General features: G+C 45.2%; 1 protein-coding gene across 4 annotated transcripts in view; it reads right to left on the bottom strand.

The window, feature by feature from the left end:
* Snx29 (sorting nexin 29) overlaps positions 1-25,714 on the bottom strand; it is a 389,041-nt gene that overhangs the window by 77,471 nt on the left and 285,856 nt on the right. For all 4 annotated transcript variants that reach the window (XM_034506447.2, XM_076937433.1, XM_076937434.1 and 1 more), the window contains 2 exons: positions 11,166-11,221; positions 6,466-6,547 (listed from right to left, as the gene is read on the bottom strand). In XM_034506447.2, coding sequence (XP_034362338.1) covers positions 6,466-6,547; positions 11,166-11,221 — 138 coding nt within the window. The remainder of the gene's footprint in view (positions 1-6,465; positions 6,548-11,165; positions 11,222-25,714) is intronic.

Raw genomic sequence — 25,714 nt, 5'->3', positions numbered from 1 at the left:
CCAGAAATAAAATAATCATTACCCCTGTGCCACATGCCTGCAGGAAGCATTCATCACATAAACAAACCCTAGGAGCTGACATCTGAGCAGCCGCAGGCTGCCTCCAGACAGCCCTGCACACTGCCTCCTGCAACTTTAGGATCAGCAGCGGGCTGAGCGGCAACGGCACCAGCAGGTTAGAAGCTGCGTCATGATGGCACCTGTTCCAGAAGCTTCAGGATCCAGCTCAATTTAGCCCATATAGCAAGGAAAGAGACAGGCAGTTACTTGAATTCTAATGCGAATTTTATCTACCCTGAGGCCAGGGCAGCCCTGGTTCTTAATTCCTGACTGGAGAGGAAAGTCCGTGTTCATACCCTCATATGCATGTGTATATGTGCATACGGAGGACAGAGGGTAACTGACAAGTCAGCTGATGTTTCATCTCCCCCTCCCACGCAGAGTCTCTCACAGACACAGAACTCATCAAGCAGGTGAGGCCAGTTGCCCAGCAAGCCCCAGGGACCTGTCTCCACCTCCCCAGCACTGGGATCACAATGCACATCACACACCAGCATTTTTAGATGGATTCTCAGGGTGGAACTCAGGCCCTCAACACATCTATTCCCAACATTCTCATCACAAACTGAGCTCCAGAAAAAGACTTTTATCATAAGCATAAGACTATTATGCCATGATGTGTCTACCCAGACAACCCTGTGAGTGCAGAGTAACTCAACCAGCAACTACACTAGTTGTGGGTACCTCAGAGGAACATGCCAGCAACAGCTCTACTAACTGGGTCCTCTCCATGCATGCAGAAGGCTCTGCAGGCACTATTCTAGAAGTTTCTAACCACGTTGAGAAGACCTAGCATGATGATAAAGAGGGCAACACTGTGAGTCTGCATTTTGGATGTTCACTGTTGTGTCCCCAGGACCCAGTACATGCTTAAAAACCAGGTGTTTCGCTAACTTTTGTATTTTGACAGTCGTAAAAACTCCTGCTTTACCTAACTTCTCATGCTGTGGAGTCTGGCACCTTCAGTATGCAAAGATGACCGTGGGAAAGCCTGCTGATAGCAGCTGATTTCTGGGCCTCCCCTTTTGCTGGGCTCCATGGAACCTAAAGCACTCTGCTAACACTAAACAGGAAAACACCCAGGACAAGAAAACTATTCCAGTCAGGGCAGGCCTGTTACAAGCACTCAACAAGTCTGAAGAATCAGTGGAAAGAGTGGGTACCAGAGAGGACAGCTGGCACACAGACAAACCTGAGCATCAGCCATCTAAGTGAGCCTCCTTGGAGGCTGCAGGCCCTGGACAATATGATTATATACTCAGTGCCTGAATCTGAAAGTCATGGAAAAGTTAGACCAGAAGCCTAAAAATAGTGGCTATGCCCACTGTAGTCAGGCTACTCGGCATAGGCTGAGAGGCCGTGGATGCCACCCGTAACTGCTCTTAGCTGGGTGGAAACAAGTCTTTAGTCTCTAGTCTTGATTCTGTCAGCTATGGAGAGCCCAGAAAGAGCTCCTCCTCCCATGGACTTGTGGCTATAGGAGACACGTACCCTGAAAGTACCATGCCCACATTGAGTCAGCTAGTCATGGAACAGAGGGGCCTTTTCCACTAGGGCAGCTGAGGTGAGAGGATGTTGGCCTGCACCTGCATATCAAGATCTACTGCAGTCTGGCTGTTCAGTGGGACAACTAAAAGTCCTCAGCAGCTCCACAGAAAATAGGAGCCTTGATAACACTGAGTTCATAAAACTTACCCTGCTGCCTGGATCTTGCCCACTAGGCTACCTGTAAGGATCTTTTGAAAGGGTTTACTGTTCCCGCTCCTGAATTCCAGCTCCAAAGGGAAGCCTCCACCAGGGAACAAGCACAAGAACAATGAATTAAAGAATACCCACACTCCTTCTGTAGCTCCAGCTCCCAGATTGCAAGCACAGGGCCTCTGATGATCCTACTTGGCTATGGGTGCTATCCTACAGCCACAGGACTATGAGCAGCATCTGTCCCTGGCCCCTTGCTCTCCCTGGCCAGCAGTAACAACCCTCCCCTCCCCAACCCAAACACTAATCTAATGAAGGAGACATCAGACAAGCTTAGGAAGGTTTTCTAAACACTGTTTCTGGGCAGGGGGGTGACTTCTGAAAGGATGCCCCAAGTCTCAGGAATAGAAATAACAGCAAACACAGGAGGAAATCCCCTGAAACATGGAGGACAGAAGCTATGTAGTTGTTACACTGCATACTCCAAGAGCACAACCAAACACAACACCTCCTCCCCTTCCCACTCTAGCAGCAAAGCAAGTTTCTATAAACAACAAAATCCCCGCAACTGAAAAGGTCTGATGTGCATTGTAGCTTGAGACTCCTTTGCTCTCCTCACTGGGTCAGTCCAGGGAACCTTGACATGTTTATAGCAGTCATCCAAACATGACACTAAAAGGTACTTCTGCCTTAAAACAAGGGCATCACCAACTCAACAAACACTGGTCAAAACTTGTACAAGGACAAAAGTAGTTATTGAAAACTTGCAGGTGATTTTTAACAGGAGCAATTATGTAATCACACAAGAAAACATCTTCCCAAGCAGGCAGGTTGTGTGCTGCAGTATTCATGTGCTGTTCTGGCTGCCAGAAGAAATAAGGGCCCAAAAGCTTTACCTAAGCCCTTTTCCTGTCAGGAGGTCTGCCAAGAAAGCCTAAAGTCACAGTGGGAGAGGGAGACACACCAAGAAGCCACCTAGCCTGGGTGGGAAGGAGGGAAGGAGGGAAGGAGGGAAGGAGGGAAGGAGGGAAGGAGGGAAGGAAGAAAGGAGGGAAGGAGGGAAGGAGGCCAAGGTGCTGGGGGAGAAGATAATAAAAGGTGAGACAGAGCAATCTGGGGGCTGCCACACTCCTCCTATGACTATAGGACCCTATCCTAACATATGCCACAGTGATGAATCTGGGTCTGAAACTAATGTGTGCTGGACACAACCACAGGCTACATTCCTGTCACGACTAAGTTAGCTTTTAGGGAGGTCACCTTAGTGAGTCTTCTTTTCAGCTGGGAGTGACACGCCCCAGCAAATGGAAAATGACTCCTGGGCTATGTGCTTGAACATTTAGGGAACCCTAGAGACAGCAGCTTTGAGTGCCACCCTGCAGCTGGGATCCTTCTAGGTTTGAGGCAGGGCACCAATTATGTGCCACAGTTGATACTGGAATGGGGAGGGTGTGGAACCTCTGTGGGCAGGAGGCACAGCTGGAGCGGGTAAGTCACTAGGAGTGAGACAGCCTAGCTCTCCTAGTCCTAGTCCTAGACTTCCTGTCTGCCACAGCTGTGTGACTAGCTCTGCCAGCTCCCTCCACCAGACACTAAGAGGTTCCAGCTACCTTGACTGCCATGCCCTTCCTTCTATGATGGACTATGCCATCTAAACTAGGAACCCAGAGAAACCTTCCTCCCTTAAGCTGACTCTCTCGGGCATTTGGTCACAGCAATGAGAAAAGCTAGTGAATATAGCTCTTCCACTTCCTCCTTGTTCCTTGGATGTCCTTGTGCCCCTCCGTGAAGTCCCTGCATTACAGCCTCTTTCCCCTCAGCAGACATGCTGCCTGCAAAGCCGTCATCACTTGTCCTCACCCTGTGATCTCTCAGTGACAAGTCCATGTCCCTACTGTCCACTCCTACCCCCACTTCCCCAAAAGTGTCTGGCCATGCTTCTGACTCTCCTGAAGACATTCCCCTAATATCTATTGTTTAATGATTACACAGTTGTACCTTGCCCAAGCCCAAGCCCAACTTCTCAACCCAAGCCATGCACATAGATTCCACCTACAGAGTTGTGATCTGAATGCAAACTATGTCCTGTAGGCTCACACAGAACACTTGCTCCAGAATGTATGTTGTTTGGAAGGCTGTGAGATCTTTAGGAGGGAGAGTCTGGGTGGAGGAAGTGGGTCACTGAGTGTGGACCTTGAAGCTTTAAAGCACAGCAACACTCCTGTGCAACCTGTGTGCAGACACATTATGACCAGCCACCCCGTGCTGCAGCCACCACATCTTCCTTGCCATGATAGACTATGTCCCTCTGCAACTGTAAGCCAAAATAAATACTTTCTTCCTAAGTTGCTTTTTTTTTTTCAGGGGAATTTTATCACAGTACCAGGAAAGTAGCTAAGATAGTAAAGACTGGATCTCTAAAAATCTGGCAGGGGTGGCAGTTTGAGCTAAAAAGCCATGTTGCTAAAGCATGTGCTTGCCTATCTTCGTTCTCTCATTGTGAGGCAGGGATAAGAGTGTCTTACTGCACTAAGTTGCTATGAGCACTGAAGGAGCCAGTTCCCACAGCATGCCAATCAGTGTGGGGGCAGGGGACCTGTGGCTGGTAGTTACGATTTCTATTACTAACTTAGCCTACATGGCATCACCCTTGACTTGATGCTCTTTTCCGTACTGTGAATTTAGTAGTATTCTTTAAGCTGACTCATTTCCTATTTACTTAAAATTTATTTTTAAAGAAATTGTACCTCATGGTGGTACATGAGAAAATAGAATTGTGTCATAACTGAGAGGCAAATGTAAAAATAAACACAGTGAAATAATGACACCTGTTGTTGGACGAAGTGTCAGTCACGAGCCTGCTGCGCTGTGTAATTTGGAGACAGGAAGGTACAAAGGAGATCTCCAGAGACTAGACAGGTGTCTCTCTAACCTGCAACTCACAGGCCACATGTGTTCCAAAACAGTGATGATGGTGGGTCAACACTTTGTAGATGACAATCTCACACTGTGATGTCGGAGAGTTAGATGTCCACACTGGAAGCAGGACAGCAGTGGTTCTCAACCCAGGGGTCTTGCAGAAGCACCATGTGGGAGAGGCTTGCCCCAAAGCTCTGCCGTCTGAACTCCAGGAGCTGTCTTCTAGACTTCTAGTGCACATGAGAGCCTGCAGTCCCCTCCCTGGGAGGCACAGTTCTCAATGGGCATAGCCCCATGCAAGCTTCTGCCCTTAGAGCAACACCCTGGCCAATGAGACGACATGGCCACCACAGGCATGGCTAGTGAGCACCACATGACTAGTGTGACCAAGGAGCAGATGTGCTCAACTTATTTGGCTTTAAATAAATTCAATCTAAACAGCTGTGTGTGTCTAGTGGCTGTGGTGGGGGATGGAACAGTTCTACTGAGAAAGCTGCACAGGGCTCCTCACAGGCATGGGGCCATGTGTACTTATGCCCTCAGCTGCCTGAAAAGAGATCCTTTGAAAGCTGCCACAGGGTGTAATGGAAGATGGTCTGTTCCAGCCTTCCTCACTGGTGAAGCCCCATGAGAAGGTTTCTTTTTTAGCTTCCAGTGAGGAATTAGCATCTTTTCTTGTTGTTAGCAATGGGATTGCTCAAAATAACCAATTGCATTTCCATTTCACAATGGCTGCCAGCCCTTGGGAAGCTCAAATCTCTGGGGAAGACCATGTTGGACCTCAGAATAAATAGTTTCCACTTTTTTTTCTTTTAAAACCTTTGAGTTTACATTTTATTCAACCCTGGTATATTTTTCTCTTCTTTTTATCATCCTTCTCTGTATGTTTCTCCAGAAATTATCTTGAATCTAAATAATATGCATTTTAAAAAAATCTTATAAGCAATGGCCAGTGGTACCATTATTTAAATACATCACTTCTATCCATTATCAGTGCCATGGAAAACACTACACAAATCTTCCTAAAATGTTTCTAAACACCAACCAGAAACACCATGTTATATATGGAATTAAACACAAGGATTAAAATCCCCCCAATTGTGGCTGCAGACCATGTCCAGATTGTAGCAGCCTTGCAGAGCCAAACCCTGAAGCAATCATGTGAACAGATATTAGACATTGTGAGGCACTGAGTGAAGACATCTGCACTCTTTGCTTATCAGGCATCTAGGGCCCTTTCTTTTGCAATGGGTACCTAACTGGACATGGTAGCACATACTTGTAAGCCATACACTTGCAAGTTCAAGGCCAGCCTAGGCTATATACCAAGATCCTTAAAACAACAACAAAAACATAGTCTGGTTTCATTTGGGGCATCATGTCTCATCTTCCCACTCTCAGACATGTGGTTAAGTGAGAGCAATGCCAACCCAGGTACCAGCAATGGGTGCAAGGAGCCAGACTGAGCCAGTCATGAAAATCAAAATCCTTCATCTAACCCCAAGATTCAGCCATAGACCTGAGATCCAAGATGGACTATGACATGACCCAGGTCTTGGCCGAAGCCATGCAGACGGTTTGAGTGCATGGTGCTGCAGGGAGACAGCCATCAAGCTCCAGACACAGATCAATAGCAAAACTAGCACTAGGCAACAACAGGAAACTCCATGAACACCCTCCCGCCTGACCAAAGGCCACACACCGCCTCACCAGGGCAGCTCCTGCAGATACACAAATGGTGCCAACATGCAAAGCACCATGATGCCTACACAAAACCCAGGAACTTACCTGATACACGTGGAACGCATTGGCTGCTCTGCCTCGGAGAAACACAGAAGGGATCCAGACATTGATCAGCGCCCGATTTGATCTGACCAGAAAAGAGAGATGAGAGGGGTCATTTTTATTTACAAAGCAAGCAAGCAAGCAAGCAAGCAAACAAACAAACAAAAAAAACAAAGCAGGCCAAGGGACTACTTTCTCCAATAAAAGGCATTTCAAACAAGACACTTATATAATATACATGTTTAATACTTATCCCTAAACTTCAGAAGACTATCTCTAACTTTGGTTTAAAGGAAATACACATATATACATATATTAGCCAAGAGTCAAGATAATTTCTAGAGAAAAATATAAAAAAGAATGATTAAAAGAAGAGAAAGTATACCAGGGTTGAATAAAAAAGGAGATATATATATATATATATCATATATGAATATGAAAGCTATATATATATATGATATGTATATATATTTAAACTTACATATGCAGTGTAGTCTCTAGAATAAAATGTTTGATCTTCAGTTCTTACCAGCTAAGTGACCTTGACCTAGGATACAGCTGAAACTCAGTCACAGCTGATAAAGGAACAGTAACTGGGAGGTCATATGCAGTAACACCCAGTTTCTGGAGCACTCCATGGAACCACCTGCCTCTACACCACCTGGTTTCTGACCTTGATATCCATTTCCACACAACAGCACACAAAAGCAATACCTGTGGTTTTGAAACTGATCTTGGGTTTTGAAAGTTTTGAAAGGGGTTGGGGGAGAGACAATGGAAAATAACAAACCAGAAAAACTCAGATGCCAGATACAAATATGTTGGGCCCCATTTTAGCCCTGGTTTGGGCCTTTTGGACAAACATGAGCCTGGCTCGGGTTTCTGTGGCCTTATGAAAGAGTTTTAAACTCCTAAAGAGATTTGAGACCTGTCTCAGTCACCTCTGTATTGGGGTGACTCAGTAAGACCTGTTTGGCCTTGCCTCTGCCCCACTGTTGCTAATGTAGAGCTTTGCCATTGGCCCTGTCAGTCACCCCACACCCCCCATCACCCTTCCCTGCCTCCTATGTCATCTCACTCCACCAAAAATCCCCCTCCCTATGCCCTGAGTTTATATAAGCAAGAGGCTGATGCAATAAAGTTGAGTTCCTGCTTAGATAAGACTCCCGGCCTCGGTGTGTTTCTTTTGGGCTGTCGACACTCACCATCCAGCTCAGCCAGAGAGAGAGAGAGAGAGAGAGAGAGAGAGAGAGAGAGAGAGAGAGAGAGAGAGAGAGAGAGACCCGGCGGCAGGACTGGGAACGCCAGCAAGGAGCCAACACAAATGCCCTCTTTAGACTTCTCAAAAAACACTGTATATAATGAATTCATACTTTAATTCAGTGTTGAACCTGACACATTAAGAAGAGTAACCTCAATTGAGGAACTGTTTCTGTTTCTAGAGAATACACTGCATATGTAAGTTTAAATATATACACATGTTCTTACTAACTGAAGCAACAGGACTGGTCTGCTATAGACACCATCCCTGGATAGAAGGGTCTGGGTTGTATCAGGAAGGTAGCAAGTGAGGGATAGGAAGCAAGCGTTCCTCTGTGGTTTCTGCTTCAAACTGCTGCCTTGAGTTCCCTGGATGGTGGACAGTAACACATAAGCCAATAAGCCCTTTCTCTCCAGGTTGCTTTTGATCATGGTGTTTATCATAACAAAAGAGGAGGTCACTAGGACAAGCAGTCTAAGACAAGCAAGATATAAGCTGAACTACACAGAGGCAGAACACTTGCCCAGCATAAGCCAGTGCCTGGGTTCCATTTGTAGCACCATCAGAACAGGAAACTTCAAGTTCAAAATCATTTCCTGAGGACATTAACTGCACAGCTCCACGTTTTATGTGCACTACCTCACTCAATGCCCAGGAGAACTATTTAAGATGCATTTGAGGGCATCTCAGTTATAAGACAGCTCTGTCTTATGGGACAACTAAGGGTACACAATGCCCAACCTGCCACAGCTCCATTAACCTGAAAGAAAGCAGGGGCTATGGCTAGCCAGGGAGAGGAGCCTTCCCTGAGCACCCTTGCTCAGAATTTGTCAACTTCCTGGGCTTGTAGCATAATCCAGTGGTTTGTGGAAGACTCCATGACCTTCATGTTCTCATGGTCTCCACAGTGAAAAGCATTCTGTCTTTACACACAACAAAAATAACCCTCAGGTGAGCAGCCCTGACATGTGTACACTCTGAGCCAAGGAGGTGATCTCTTTCCAGGGGACAAGACACCCTGAACAAAAAAAAAGCACAATCAACAATCCTGAGCCATCAAATTGGTCTGTGTATCCAGTGGCACTCTACAGGAAAAAGTCCCAAACCCAGACAGGAGCACAGAGTAGCAACGCCCTGGTTCTTTTCCTTTCCCACACTGCTAAGGCCAGAGATCCTGCAGGGCCAAGGCAGGTGACCCTACACTGGGTCACATGTTCTAATTCCAGGTCACTTACTGCACTGTTGGAAATGACTGCCTATGTGATTCTCCCGCACATCAGCTCCAATGGTCTTCCAGTCCTCCTCCTGTCTATCACTCATGTGTTCACAAAACAAGTATCTAGCTAGAACCTTCCATGTGGCCAACACAGTGCAAAGTACAAGAGACAGAGGAGCTGAGGAAAGATGTAGCTCTGTCCCTCATGAAGTAACTTGTTCACCATGAAAGGGTGCAAATTATACAAATTACTCTAGATGGCCAAAGGATGGTTTCAGCTTTAAAATTATGTTGAGGCATGGTCTAACCTGGAGATTGTCTCATGTGTATTTGGGAAGATATCTGTTCTAGCTTGGAATCGTAGGATCCACAAAGGCCCATGTGTTAAAGGCTTGGTCCTCTTTCTGTTTGTGGCCCTAATAGACGGTCACAGGACCTTTAACACATAAGGCAGAGTGAAAAAGAATTATGGGGTCACAGTCTTTCTCTAATTCTCTTTGCTTCCCAGTACCATGAGGTAGGCAGCTTGCTGTGAGCCATTACATCTGTCTCAGCACAGGCCCAAGAACTATAGATCTACCTTATTATTGATTGAAACCTACAAAACAAACAAGCCTTTTTACTCTATAAGCTGATTGCCTTAAATACTCTTATAGTAATAAAGAACAGACTAACTCAAGAATGTATTCTATCTGGTGAAGTGCTCCATCTGACATGTAGCTATATCTATATCTATAGCATCTGTATCCTTATCTATATCTATGTCTGCATCTACATATATCCTTATCTATCTGTATAACTCTCTGTTTCTATTTATGCTATGCTTGACTGTGTTATAGCATTTCTCAGCTTCGGCTGTCTTACTGAGCTTTCTAGCTGCTCTATAACTGGAGATGAGATACACGGCCCCTGCCGCCATTGAACTGGCTTGGTTTCCAGCTGTGGTTGGGGCATAGATACTAGAAGGTCAAGCTCAGTTTTGACTCTGATCATTTTTCTCCCCCCTCTCATTTTCTCCTCTACCACATCCATCTCCATGGCAGCCTCCAAGACAAATGGGGCCCTTAATGTCCTGTGCTGGCCACAGTCTCACTCCAGTTGCTAACATACTCCACAAAGTTGGTTTCACCCTATCAAAAGGGTCACTAAGGCTCAGAGAAAGGGGCTTATCTGAGATCACAATGTTCTAAGTCCAGTGACAAAGATTTCAACACAGATCTCTTGGCTATAAACAAAAAAGTTCTTTCCAATGTACTGCCTCCCTCATGCTCTAAAAGTAGCCTTTCTGAATGACCCTTCCCCTAGGGAGGCAGGACTTTTGTTGTTGAGACAGAGGTTCACTGTGTCTGGCAGGCCTTGAGTTCCTGGTCTGAAACTATAGAAGACAAACATGCACACACTGACCACAACTAGGTGAAGAGAGGGCCTCCCTGGCACTGGGCCTGTATTCCTGAGGGGCCTGAGGAGCCTGTGGAGTACCAAAGAGAAAGTGTCTGAAGGCTAACTGGAACTGCTCCCTCAGGGGTGCCCAGTAGAGCATTCACACAGAATCTGAGCCAGTCAGAACCAGAGCAGTGAAGACACAGGCATGGACAGAGATGTAGACACAGACAGATATGCAGACACAGACACAGATGAAGATGCAGACACAGACACAGACACAGGCACAGACAGAGATGCAGACACAGACACAGATAAAGATGCAGACACAGACACAGGCACAGACAGAGATGCAGACACAGGCACAGGCACGGGCATAGGCATAGATGGAGATGTAGACACAGACACAGACACAGACACAGACACAGACACAGACACAGACACAGACACAGACATACAGACACACAGACACACAGACACAGACACAGACCTGGGCGGGCTGAACAGCAGTAGGGACCATGGGACTGTACCACAGTGAAAAGTGGAGTGTGCTCACTGTGAAAAAAGACCCTTGGGCCTGCTCAGCTGACTGTGACCTTGCTGGAGTAAAAAGTTAAAACTCTATGAAACATCTTCCCAATTTTAAATGTCAGGTCAAAACTAAAATGATTGTAAGGCCCAAGAAAGAATAAAGCACATTAGATGGCTAGACCTCAGCTCTACAACCAAATGGACCCTGTGTAGACCTTATAAGGCCTTTCTGCCTTCCCTTGTAGACTTCAGGATGTGGACCATCAACAGGGTTCACTCTCCCAAGGCCCCTCAGGAGCATTTGCATGGACTTACATTTCAAAATCTGACAAACTCTGGTCTTCAGATGTTTGGCTCAAATCTCCAGGCACCTGTTGGGAAAAGGAAAGAGAGGGGAATACATAGGTTATCACAGTTTGCACATTCACCAAAAAACTTCTGTCTCTCCTCCTCAAACACTTCCTCTCAGAATGTTGGGGAAAGAAGCTACTGGAAAACAATAAGATTTTATGGAGGGCTGGCTGGGGATGGTACTGTAGTCATAAAAACATGCTGCCACTCACGGTCTCAATTATCTTTACAGAAAAAGCACTGTTAATCCTATTGAGATAATCACAGGCATATAAAAGCATGTAATTTTGGAGCCATAAAGGATTAATTAGGACTGATGATGTAAGATATCATCTCTGCAATGAAAAAATATCTATTGTCAGCATGAGGAGTATCACCAATATCACACCCAGTATGTGAGCAAAAAAGGCCACTGCTCCCTCAAAATGGCTGTCCTTTTGCCTAGAATGTCCATGTACTACAGACAGAAAGAACATGGAGGCTCCTGACTGACAAAAGCTATGTTAAAACATGATTGGTGACAGAAATCAGACAGTGTCCTGATGGCCCTTACCAACACTGCTTGGGGTCCTAGCCATATACCACAAGGCAAGTGTGAGGGCCAGGAGGCATTGACAGCACATGACCTCCAGTGATCACCTAGCCCCCAACGTTGGACTGAGATGGGGATTTAGTCATCAGGGCTGGCACAAGGGCTTAAAATAGCTATGTTCTGACTACCTGATGCCTATGCCAGTAGCTGCTAAAATGATGGTGATGTTATCCTACCATCCAGGGTGGGGCTTCTTACCATCTGGCTCAGGTTGACTAGGATTTTAAGAATCTAGACAAAGAAAGGGGAAGTGCCTGGACCAGAGATGAGCATGAGGAAGCGAGGGGAAATTATCAACAATGTCCATCAATTTCTACAACTTGAGGCAAGGTGTTGTTTCCCTCAACTAACAGGTGAAACGAAGACTTGGAGCTTCTGTCTAGGAAGCAGATACAAGCCAGGTCTGTCCAGCTCAATCCTCTAATGAAAAAAAAACAAAAAACAAACAAACAAAAACCCAAATCCAGCTAATAGGTGAAGTCCTGAGGCTTTCATGTAAGGAAGAAACTAAAAGGTGCTCCTCGAAAAGAGCATCCCAGCTGTGGAGACAGGAGCATGAGTGAGTGGAAGCCTGGGTGTTGACCTAAATGGCTTCATACCAAACGTCAGCCTGCCTTCTTCCTGGCTCCAAGGTCCTGAGCAAATCAATTCTCTGAGATACACTGAGATGGACAGATTCAGAATTATCTAAAAGATTGGTGAGACACACCTTTGTGTGTATTTGTGAGGAATTTTCTGGAGGCAGTTAGCTGAGAGCTCTATGTTCAGAAGACTTAGGAAGCAGACAGACTTCTGCCTTGTCACCAGGCAGACTCCACTCTCACAGGGCAGCACCAAGTTCCTCACTTGTCCAAGGTCTTGTTGGACTGGGCTCTTGTGTCACATTGCTGTTTTTGTGACTATCACTTTCTGTAGGAGGCTGGAAAGAGCTGATATGACATATTCAAAAGGCAGGAGGCTGCAGGTACCAAGATCCCTAAAAAATGCCATCCTTTAAGAGAAAATCTTTTGTCAAAATTGACCTAAAAGCAACAACCCCATGCCAACCAAAATGTTTGCCAGAGATCATCCCTCGGGACGCAGGTGGTAGCTCAGTGGTAGAGCATTTGCCAGCATGGAGAAGTCCCTGGATTTCATCCCCAGTATTAACCAAACCCAAATCTCAGGTATTCTTGATTATAGAAATTAAAATGTATACAAACTATTCAAGTATTTTAATAATGTTAACTACAGAAAAGGGGCCATGTAAGGAAGCCTCTTAAAACAATTTTTAAAGAGAGTGAGAGTGAGAGAGAGTGAGAGGTCGAGAGAGCATGAGAGAGTATGAAAGTGAGAGAGAGCAAGAGAATGAGAGAGAACAAGAGAGAGAGAGGGAGAGAGAGAGAGAGAACTATGCACCATCCTAGATAATACACAATAAGCAGTTGACAGGAGCTGTCACTGACAACAGGTGGAGAGTGAGCTTGAGAGAAACTCAGCTTTCTAGAAGATGGAATAAGCTATCTTCAAAGATGCTTTTTAAGAAGGAGTTGACTTTCTCTACATTATGAAAAGGTCCTTAAAATAGATCTGTAAGCCGGGCAGTGGTGGTGCACGCCTTTAATCCCAGCAATTGGGCAGCAGAGGCAGGTGGATTTCTGGGTTCGAGGCCAGCCTGGTCTACAGAGTGAGTTCCAGGACAGCCAGGGCTATACAGAGAAATCCTGTCTCGAAAAACAAAACAAAACAAAAAACAAACAAACAAACAAAAAAACCCTGGTTCAGATGCAAGCCTAATTCAACTAGGGCACCAGCATGGAAAGGTGAGACCTCTCCTAGTAACTGTGCCTGCTTTTACATCCAAAACCTGCAGATGTGAAACTCAAGGTACTGAGGACAGACATGCCCTGTGGGAGCTGGGGTGGAACTGGGCCACTGCTTTCATGTAGTCCAGGCTGGCCTTGAGCTCTCTATATAGACAAGAGTGACCTTGAACTTTTGATTCTCCTGCCTCTGCCTTCCCAGTGCTGGAATTACAGGCATGCAGCACCACTGATTTATGTAGTACCGGCAACGAAAGAAGGCAAAGCTAGTTCAGCAAGCACTCTACCAGCTGGGCTACATTTCCAGCCTCTTAGTTTGCATTTTGAAATAGAGTACTACCAGTTAAAACCTTAAATAAAAGTGTGGTAAATAAAGCTTGTGATAAAAGTTTAATAGCATACATAAAAGCTTGGTCGTTTTCAAAAGCAATGAGGGAGTATACATGGCCAGTGTGGTCCCTGAGTGTGACCATGTCTGTGTGTCAATACTGTTAGAACAAAATAGAACTGGAAGATGACAGCAAATTCAGATGAGGCTGAACTACCTATTTTAAGCTTTTCTGCAGTGTTCTACATGATGATATTTTCACTGATATACATTCTAGGGTAATCTGTGTATCTATCATATTATTAAGGTAGATATTCTTTCTCCAGCTTCTTCTGGACCTCTTGCAGCTTACTAAGTTACAGAAAGTCAGATGGGAGAGATTTTCCTTCAGAGTCACTGGAACATGTGGAATGGGCCAGGACAGAGCCAGGGCTCTGAAGCCATGTGCCCTGCCTCTCCGGGCAGTGCAGACACAGAACTCCAGTGATGGAGGGGCAGCTCTCAGCCACTGCTCCTCCTTGAATCTTCCCCAGCACCTGAAGCTAGGGATTAACAGAAGAAGGACTCATAGGCTGTAAGGATAACAAATACCAGTGCATCAGCGCCACCTTCTTAAAGGCAGCATCCCCCAGACTCCTACCTCAAAAGAGCCTCTAAATGTGCTTGTCCCACAAACCAGATACCAGGGGCAAACCAGAGGGAAGAAAAGGAGAAGACAGAGGCAGGCATCAAGCTACCATTACAGAGCAAAGTGCTTCCTCAAGAAGAAGGAGGTGGCACCAGGTGTTTTCCTGACAGTAAGTGTCCCTCAGGGACAGTGGTTTTCTGGGAACATTCTAGACAGTGAATGTAAGTGCTCAGAGGTAGGTACGTCCTGCCAGCTTAGAGGCTTTTCTTCTAATTCTCTGGCATTATCAGGATCAGGAAGCCAGGAGGTATTTATGAGACTCCCTGAATACTGGAGAGGCTGCTTGGAAGAGAAGGCTGTGACCTTGGGAGCCTTTGGGGAGCCAGGCTGGTGACCAGGCCAGGCTCAGCAGTGATGGGGAGTCAAGGACAAGGTCTAGGTAAAGTTTATCTGCTCTGCTATGGGGAGTCAAGGTCAAGGTCTCCCCTGGGCAGAATCAGGATGTAGGTACAGATAGGAAGGGCAGACAAGAAACATGCCTAATGGTGACACTATGCCAGAGGGTGTAAGCTCAGACGTAGGGGGAATGACAGGAGGATCATAAGTTTAATGCAGTGGGTTTGCTCTAATGCTGCTTATATTACAGTAATTTGGGTCCCAAATCTGTACGTCTGCACACAAGGCACTGAGGGACCTTGCCCCTAGTTGTTTTTAATTGCTAAATAAAGTTGCCAGCAGCCAATGGCTGGACAGGACAGACAGAGGTATGACTTTTAGGATTCCCAGGTAAGGGACTAAAAAAAAAAAAAAAAAAAAAAAAAAGACAAAGGAGATCCACCATAATGAGAGGAGAGGGGAGACGCTACACCTGAGAAGGTGAGGGTCAGACAGCATAGCCATCATGTAGGAGCTAGAGTGGCCCCAAGAGGGCTACCCAACTGGATCCAGGGCAACAAAGATGGAATACAGATTTTAGTAAGTAATAACTCGGGAATATCAGAGGGAGGTGGATTAGCCACATGGAGGTTAGGAAGTGGCTCGGCCATTGAACTGTTTTAGGTGTATTAAAATATAAAGTCTGTGTGTGTGTGTGTGTGTGTGTGTGTGTGTGTGTGTGTGTGTGTGTGTGTGTGGTGTGCTTCATTCAGGAATCCAGAACATTGGAGTGGGTAGTCAGAATGTGCCACAGCCCCCTCACTGCCACCAGGATCAATCTGAGTATTCAATTGAGTACTGCTATACAGTTCAAGGTCAGCCCAGGCAACTTAGTGAGACAGATCCTGACTCAAAATAAAAAAGCAAACTCATACCCACAGTCATAAGGGGCAAATAACAAGAAATCACCACATGTCATCAAAAGCTCCCTGTACTACAGAGCATGTTCACACACAGCCCACCCCAGAAACCTCCAGCCAGCAGCTGAGGGCCATGGTGTCATCTCTATCCACAGAGAAGTCATGAGGACTCACATGAACAAACAAGAAACACAGGTGTCAGGAGCATAGCCCAGGCCCACCTGCTCAGGAGCCCCAGTGATTCCATGCATTCAACTCTTCACATGGGAAGAGAGCACCAGACACTAGTAAAAAAAAAAAAAAAATGGAATCCACCTCTAGGTGGAGACATGCCCTTGTCTCCTTTCTTGAAAGTTAATCCAGTTGAACAGGTCAAGGACCTGGTTCACTGTGAGATCACTTCTGTCCCTGGTGCAGTCCCTAGAAGCTGCCATGGGGTTCAGTAGGGTTTGGCCACTGTTCAGAATTCTCACTTGGAAAGGCCTCTTTCTTTGTTCCTCCTTAGGGTCTGTCTTTTTCTGCCTGACCTCCATGCCTGCTGTCACATGCCTGACCTCCATGCCAGCTTTTTTTTTTCCTTTCTCTTCTGTATTCTCCTTGTATGGGATCCATATGCTCATAGATAGCAATATAGAAACCGGAGTGTTAAATGTGCAGGTTTTTCTCGTTAAGGGAAGGAATGAGTTTCCATGCCTGTTTCCATCCAGAGGACTGGGAATGGATATGTTAATAACCTTTGCTATCAGTGGAGCCAGGCTTCACCAGACTCCCCCAGACTCCTGAGCATTGTTTCTCAGTCAACAGAACCCATTCTTGTGGAAGAGGACACAGGTACCTTGCAAAAGGCATGCTTTTGGCAAAGAAGTTTCCATGTAGCCATGCCCTAAGCCTTGTTGTGATAACTGTGATGAGGAAACCTTTTTGGTACTGTGTTGAAATATATAAATAGTAAACTGCCCAGGGTCAGACTCCAGGATGGATCAGCCTGGATGAATAAGTCATACTGAACCCAGTGGGTTTCCTTCTTGGCTCTCACATGGACCATTTCTCTGCTGGCAGTAGAGCCTGCAGGAACCCCCACACTGTGGACAGCTTCAAGATATACAGCTGGCCCGCCTTAGGGTTTTGGTTTTGTTGCTGTTGTTATTGTTGTTTCTTTTAAACTCAAATAAATTGTCCTTGAGCTTCCGTCTGACTCCACTCTTAAGTTTTTGTTTTTTTTTTTCCATGAGACTAAGAACCTCAAGAAAGAATCCCAATTTCCCCAGTATCCTATGGTAGTTCTGCCATGACATTCCAAGATTTTCAATAAAATTTAAATTTTGCCTGTTTTTATTTCTTTAGTCTGAGAAAATGAGTCCTTTAACTTGGAATCCTCCTGTCTAAGACTCCTAAGTGCTGGGATTACAGGCATTTGCCCATGCCCAGCTTGGTGACACATGTTTTATTCTAACCTTTATTTTATGTGCATTGGTGTTTTTGCCTGCATGTACATGTGAGAGTGCCAGCCAAACCTTGGAGAGTTACAGACCGGTGTGAGCTGCCCTGTATGTACTGGGAATTGAACCCTAGTCCTCTGAAATAGTAGTCAGTTATCTCTCCATCTCTCCAGCCCGGGTTATGCTTTTTTAAGCCATTACCTTCTAGGGTGGTTTAACATACAGTAACACAAGCCCATAAAAACTGTCCAAGGAAGTCTAACAAGTCAGTAAGTGCCAGCAGCAGGATCTGAGCCAGGCACCTCGCTCTAGAATAGGCACTTTATAGGCCAAAGGTTTGCTGTCTCCCACAACGGAATCCACTGCTCACACTGCCTCTCAGGAGCCTAGAGGTTGACATAGTTCATACTCAGAGCTTTGGCTGTGAAGAACCTCTGACAGAGCTCTACCTCCACCCTCTACCATCCACCTGTCCCAGAGTGCCATCACTCCACACCGGCTTTCTCTGATGGGTCCCCCACCCCCTCGGAGAGCTCAGAGAGCAGTCTGCATTTCCCTGTTCAACACATCAACCAGTTCACATGACACCCGCCAGCCTGGTCTAGCACCTGGCATACCACAGGTACTGACTAAAAGAATGAATCATAATATAAGCTATATTTTCACTCTGAAATGTCAATCAATTTTTTTAAGCTGCTGTGCAGCAATTCAAAAATCTTCCCATGTGGTTAGGATAAATTAGCTTAGGGATAAAAAAAAAGAACCAAAAAAAAAAAAAAAAGTTCTATTTGTCTTTTAATTTCAAAGCTCTTAAGTTCACTGCTCAAAAGAAAAGGCAAGAAGAAAACATGACAGCCACAATGAACATTTGTCCAGACCATGACATGGCACAGTACTCTGGATGTGCAGTCATCCTCTCTCTCACACATCAGTTTTCAAATCATCTTCCCAGAAGCAATTAGCTCTCTCTCTCTTTTTTTTTTTTTTCAGCCAAAAATGAGAACCATTTTTCAACCCACTAACACTCTGCTTTCTCACTTCATTTTAACCTAAGGAAGCAAATGTGAAAGGGCACAGCTATTATCTTCAGGCTGGGGCAGCCAGGCAGCAGAGCCCCAGGCAGCACAGGCGGCTGCAGAAGGGACCATGAGGAGGACTCAGAGAGGTTGAACCACATGCAAGGTTCTGTGCTTGCCTGTTTGTTTACTTACCTGGTTTGCAAATATACAACTACAGGCATCAGATGCTTGTGGTTTAAAAAAAAATACTCAAGACCAAAGATTCAAGAGATAACAACTAAGATCCTGTTTATTTTATCCTCTGTGCAGCCCAAAAAGCTTCGGTGGATTCATTTTTGATGGATCACTTCCCCTCATAAGATTATGAGGGTTTTAGGAGCAACATTCTCAGACTCCCAAGATGGCATTAGGCATGTATGAGATTGCTCACTGAACGTTTTCACTGCGTGGACAAGGAGCAGACATCCAAATGAGAGCAGATGAATGGATGGCTGGAGGAGGGAAGGGAAGGAAGGAGCATATACGATCCAGTTTACTCAGAGTGGGCACCAGCTTCTTCCTGTGCAATTAAGCTGCCCAGACATTTGCATGAAGCCAAATTTACAAGGACATACTCACCACTCATACACACCAAATTTACAAGCACCACTCACAGTAACACCAGCCTGGGAGAAAGACATGAATAGTTATATAAACAGTCAGAGTGAGACCGCACGGCTTCCAGGAACACTGCAGCCTTCCTCCTCTGCTAATCAGGAAAGCCAAAGCCAAAGCCTGACACAAAACAGGGTGCAGGGAAGCACTGTCTTTGTGAAGAAGGAGTGAGCTTTCTGCACTGTGCACTTAGACTGAGCATTTTGGAAGCAAGGACACTCACTGGAAACAAAGATCAGGGAGAAAAAGCTTTCTATTCTGTAAAACTTGGAACCTTCACAGTTTTGCTATATGTAATGCAAGTCATTAACTTTCTCAATGTAAATTTAATACTCATGCAATTTTATATGCATAAAAAATGGAAGAATGCTTGCCTCTGGGTGGAGAGCACAGAGAGAGCAGGAAGAAGCAGGGAAAGGCATTCTAGGATAAGCTAGAGTTCAACATGAGCCTTAGGAAGAAAGGTGTGGGGATGTCTGCAACTTTTAAAAACTAAGACCAAAACCACAAATGAAGGTGAATGGATGGTTACTGGGAAACGAACACATGAGAAATGGATGGGTGGATGAATGAATAATAAATGACAGATGGACAAACAGTGGGTAGTAGATAGATGGGCAACAGACAACAGAGACAGATGAACGGTGGATGAAAGGACAACCAAGATGGATGGACGAACAGTAGGTGAATGGACAACAAAGATTGGTGGAGTGACAAAAGAGGTACAGAAGGCGTTGGTGACAGAACTTTAGTGGTGAATACACCAGCATTCAGTGGGAGAAAAATCTCTTATATAACAATTTTTTTCAATTTTTTGAAAAGTATTCTTCACTTGAGCTAGAGGAATATCTGAACTGTGTTACTATTGTCTAATAGAGAACAAGCCTGAAAAAAAGAAAGAGAAAAAGTATTTATGAGGTGGATAATCAATAAAGCTCTTGTGGTTTTTTTCTAAATTCTGCAACATTTGTGGTATGTATTAGTTCTCTGGGATACTCTGTTTGGATTTCTTTCCTTATCTAAATAAGTTTGGCTTTGGTTTTGCTTTTATGAAGACCAGTTAAGACTCAGCTTGCTGCCTTGCACAAGCTACAATCTTGTGCAAGGTTGTGAAGCAGAGGGACAAAAGATGCCTTGGAGGGCCGGTGTGGAGCATTAGGAGAACTGCCTACCCAGAGCAGGGCAGAGCTGGTGTGGGGCATGAGAACTGCCTGCTGAGAGCAGGGCAGAGCTGGTGTGGGGCATGAGAACTGCCTGCTGAGAGCAGGGCAGAGCTGGTCTCAGCAAGCAGCAGGCACTGTTCTTTCCAGTTGTTACTGCTCAGGAAGAGGTAGTTGCCTGCTGCATCAGAGTTTGGACACCCAGCTGAGGACCCAGAGGGCTGGCCTTGGGATCAGCCACTTGTTTTGAGAGTCAGCCATAATATCACAAACCTACACACTCCACTGTTATTGGTACTTATCTCCAAAATTTATATCAAGTTCCAAACTGGAATCAGATCCTCTGTCAGGAAGGGCAGCCTCACACAAGCCAGGTTCAACTTCTTGGAATGCCTCTTCAGGCAAATGAGTTACCTCGGCCAATGAAACTTCACCCTAAGAACCCTTTCCCACTCTCCAAGGTTTATATATAAATAGCCTTTGATTCGCCTCAAAGTGTATGGGCACACGTTGTTTCAGTGAATATAGTCTAAGAGAGCTGTAACACTGAAAGCTGCAGAGAAGACCCTCCCTTGCCTGGCATTCACTGCTGGACCAGGATCCTGCAGACTTGCCTATTCTGGATTGTGCTTCATCCTTCCCTGCCCAGTGCACATCAATGCCCAAACTCGGTTCTGCTGTGCTCTATTATTCCCTGCCTGGTGTGCAGCAGTGCCTGAGCATCCCAAGAGAAGATGTAGACCATGGAACCACACACCTAATGCTCATGTAGACACCAAGACACATAGTGGTATCTGCCGTTAGAATGATGCTCCATGATCACAAGTATCCTTCTATCCTTAGTGTAAGGCCTAGAAGAAGCACAAAGCTCACTGGGGCAGATATTCTGCATGAAAACAAGAGTGCTGACCTAGAAGATATTTAAGTCTGATGGTTTGTTTTGGGAAATGTGTGTGTATGTGTGTGTGTGTACACATGTATATAAATATATATATATATATACCACACAGCATCATACCTTCTAATCCTTCCCAAATGATTTCACAAGCTTTTGAATATAGGAGCCTATGGGAGCCATTCATAGTCAAACTACAAACAGGTATGTAAACATGCAAGAGTAGAGTGGGCATACTAACATGCCATCCTGCAATGCAGCCTGAACCACCCCAGGCCAGCCACTTAATTGGAAAGCACAGCCATGACCATGCTGTATAGGGACTCCACCGCTTTCATTTTCATTTCATATATATATATATATATATATATATATATATATATATATATATATATATATACACACACACACACACACACACACACACACACACACACACACACATTTCCTTTTTCTGGAATAGTAGCTACAGAGGGTTGAATGTTGCCACTAAAGAATGCATCTCCATCAGAAAACTCAAAACTTATCAATGTGACCTTATATGCAAAAACGATCTTTGCAGATGTAACAATGTCCCTTTCAGGAAGAAACTGGCCTAATTTTTTATCTCTTTTGTCAACAAACAGCAAGTAAGATCTGCTAAAGATGGCTGCATAGTGATGTCTAACAGCCCCTTGATAATTACACCTCCCCAGGTGTGACACACCCCTCTTTTGAACTTGGTAATTGTTATACAAGGTGTTGGTTTTTTGTTTTTTTTTGTTTTTTTTTTGTTTTTTTCTTGAGACAAGTCGGAGCAGCAAAAGGAGCCCTGCTAGACAACCTCCTGTCCCCACTCTGTCTAGCAGGCTGTGCAACAGCAGGCACAGTCATTTTACTGTTCAGAGCTCCCATAGTTCCTGAGGAGACGAAGATGCAGGGAAAGGGGGCAGACTATGGTTGCCTGCTGCTTGACATCCTTTCATTTCCAGGGAAATCATCCCACTGGCTGATTTAACCCATGGATGGACACCGAATAACTCAAGCTAACCAGTACGGCCTACTCTGGTCAGAGATTAATTCTGGGTGGTGCAGCGAGCTAGGCCAGCTCTGCCATCGTGGTCCCAGGGCTGCTCATGGTGCTGAGGCTGAGGTTCACTCTTTCTCTCCGTGATACACTGGGCTATTCCTGGAGTTGCTACCATCCACAGAAGGCAGTTGTGGCAGGGGACAGTGAGGACAGAATAATGTACAGATGAGCTATTTCATGACATGGACTCCACAGTTTGTACTTATCTAAAGCACAGTGCCTGGCTTGCTGAGGCCCGTCTAGGCTTCCTCTTGGTCTTCCACTGGAGGCATTCTAAGTGATATGGACACCACAGATCCAGAGATCCCTCCCACCTTATGTTCTATTTTGTATCAGTCTGTAAGTTTGCACAGTAAGACCAAGGCCTGAAAATGAAAACCCAAAGCAGCTCAACACTCCTTCCAAGGGGAGCACTCTGTCAGCATAACACAGCCTTCCCTGACTAACACATTAGACCCCATTTAGAGATGTAAAAACTGAGTCTGAAGAAAGTAAATCATGGATCTTGTGTCCAGCCATGCTACCCAGGATAGAAGAGAGAAACTCTCGACATCAGAGTCCGAGGGCCCAGAGTCCTTCCTCGCAACAGCTAACCTGTAGCTTTCAGGGCAGCCTGGGTATGTATGTGCTCTTGGTGTCAAGAACAGACGCAGAGCAGTTCCCATTTTCCTTGCCTTCCTTCTCCACTGGCTTCTTCTCTACTGAGTTCTGGGTTTTCTGAAAGCCATTACAAAACATTCAAGTTCTTCTGTGACTGATGGATAACTTCTTACCCAAAGTAGAAACAGTTTCAATTTAGGTATCAAAGAAGTCAGGGATGGGTGATACTTGCTGCAATAGCTCCTTACACTGACAGCAAGGTAAAGAAATGACAAGAGCAATGTGGTCAGCTGGAGACTGACACACAGAGCTGGGCTGGAATACTACAAGTCGGTCAAATTCAGTGAGCGTGTTCTGGGCATCCAGAGTGAGGATGCTTGGTAAGAAGTGAAAACCAATAGTCACTTGTTCAATAAATATTTAAGAGCCCATAGCAGGTGCTGGGAGCTCAGCCAAGTAGAGAAGAAACGAATGGAGAAGAGACAACCAGGTCTGTGCTGAGTGACGATAAAAGTCACGAGGAGAGTGCACCATGAGAGCACGGGCATGCACGCAGGACGGTGACCTCCCACGTGGCTGATCTGAAGGCGTGCTCTGTAAACTTAAACCTCACACCACTCTCCCGGGTGGGTGGTACTAGTCTTCTCTAAAGACGAGGACGGCTCTGGAAAACCAAGAGACCTTCTGCTTCCCTCACTTGCAGTCACAGGCACCTTAAGTCATCTGGGTCTCCCTGTCTGTCTCACAGGATTGCTGATACAATACAGCACTTAGAATGTGGCATGGAGCACACACACGCTGTGTAGACGCTGTCCTTTTCTGTAGGCAGGGTGTGAGCATCATCTCACTTTTAAGGGTTTCTTTATCTGCCAGGGAAGACAAAAGATGTATTGATAAGACTAGTGAATGTAGGAAGAAGCTATGTCGGAACAAAGCAAGACAAGGCAGCTCTAGCCACGGAGGTCTGTCTCCAAGGGTGGGCTTAGACCTTCAAGGATGTTCAGAAAGCCCAGGGATCAAGGAGCCAGCACATATTCATGAATGGAGACAGGAAAGTCTCAAAACAACCTAACAGCATAATTATCCCACAGATGTTAAAAATAGGCAAGCATATCTTATATGCATATACATTTAAGTCTATGCAATGTATATGCATGAAAGACATGCAGAAGGATGTGTACTGAAGTTTCCACAGCAAGGTCACTGGAAGAGAGGAACCTATATTCTGCCCTTCAAATTACTGAAACTCTTTCAGAATATGTTTTTTATATTGTGCTATTTGGAAAAATTTGAAAGTGTTTTAAAAGACGCAAGGGTTAAAAGGTAAAGCTTTGCGAGCAGAAGCAGCAGCAGCAGGTGGTGAAGCCATGCAAGAGTGCCGAGAGTCAGCCAGTCCTGCCTTGGCAGCCACCAGCTTAATTCTGAACAAACCTAATATACAGCTTCCCACAGTCATTTTCTGTATAAAAGTGTCCATCACAACTAGTAATTTTCTTTCACATTTCAAAATTAATCAAGTCTTCAGAAAAAAAAATTATGGACTATAAGTACCATGGTCACACTCTTTGTGACTATAATTCTCCATCTTTAAGTATTCATAAATGGTTTTTAGTAAAGACTTAAGCAGAAAAAAAAAAAAAAAAAAAGGCAACTAACCCAGGCTTTCTGACCAAACCTATTACTCCAGTTACTTGGGAGACTAAGTCATGGTGATTACAAGTTCAAGGCTAGCCTGGGCTACAAAGCAAGCTCAAGGAAAGCTAAACGTTGTGAGAATGAAAAGTAAACAGAGGGCTGCAAATACAGTTCAGTGGGAATGCTTCCCTTCCATTACTATTGATTCAGTCTTATTACACACACACACACACACACACACACACACACACACACACACACACACACAGGCACACACATACTCCAATAAGAAAATAACCTGCACCCTAGAGGGCATGAGCAGCAAGCACTGGCTGCAAGCTTGGCTCTTTCAGGATGGGGTGACTTGCACTTGGCATCAATGCTGGTAACAACAGGGATATTCCTCAACAGTAGAAATAAAGAATGCCACTTAATCAGGAAAAAAAAGGAATAAAAGTAAGGCAAGCTGGGATCTTCCTAAGTTTGCCAAACTCCCCAAACAGGGAGATAGCTCTCCGGTGTTTGGCAGGCATATTTTATTTTATTTTATTTTATTTTATTTTATTCTTTAGTATCTGAGAGTGTTCCATTCAAGTTCTGGATGATAAAATCATCTTGGTATCCATGCCAAACAACGGCACAGACAAAGCAGACAGATGCACATCAGACAATACTTATTCTGGAGTTAATCCCCTCAAGGGCACAAGTCCTGTCTCCCAGGTCTGTGTGCCCCACACTCCATGCAAAGCAGCCACTTGAAGCTGTGAGTGATGGAAGCACAAACTAGGGAAAGAGCTCCTCCCTTCAGTCTCTGCCGAGGCCATTACCGAGACAGAGCTGGTGCAGCTGAGACGCTGTGCACCTTGCCAGCAGACTGACTCTGATCACAGTGGAAATGCATTTCCACTGTACACACACATTTCTGTACACGCCATCTTAAGTGGCTAGGACCCACGCACCTGCCACCACTCAGCAACAACCAGCTCCCCATGTTTGATAAGCACACACCAGAAATGAGAGTTTAACACAGGCTTCAGGAAAGAAAGGGCTGAGCCAGGATGATCCCTTGGTTGAAGGTGTGCTGGTATGCATTCCAAAGTCACGGTACCATGAGGGCAGCTGTCCATCAACCAAAAAACAAAGCTATACCTAAGAAGGGGCATTTATTCCTCAAATGGAGAAATTTGGAGAGGATCCTGCAAGAATTTCTCAAGACGATTTTGGGTCCAAAACTCATGTTTCTGTGTTAAGTTTCTATGTGGGATACACTTTTAGAAGCCTTTCTTACCAGCATTGTTCAGAATAATCTGCACGGCAGCAGACGGCTAAAACACACATGCCCAAGCACAAAATTCAAAAGCCTCTTATAACCGGGATGTTCAGAGCTCTGTGGGGAC

The sequence above is a fragment of the Arvicanthis niloticus genome, chromosome 6 (genome assembly GCF_011762505.2).
Source record: "Arvicanthis niloticus isolate mArvNil1 chromosome 6, mArvNil1.pat.X, whole genome shotgun sequence".
NCBI lineage: Eukaryota > Metazoa > Chordata > Mammalia > Rodentia > Muridae > Arvicanthis > Arvicanthis niloticus.
This window is presented reverse-complemented; position numbering and strand designations above follow the sequence as displayed.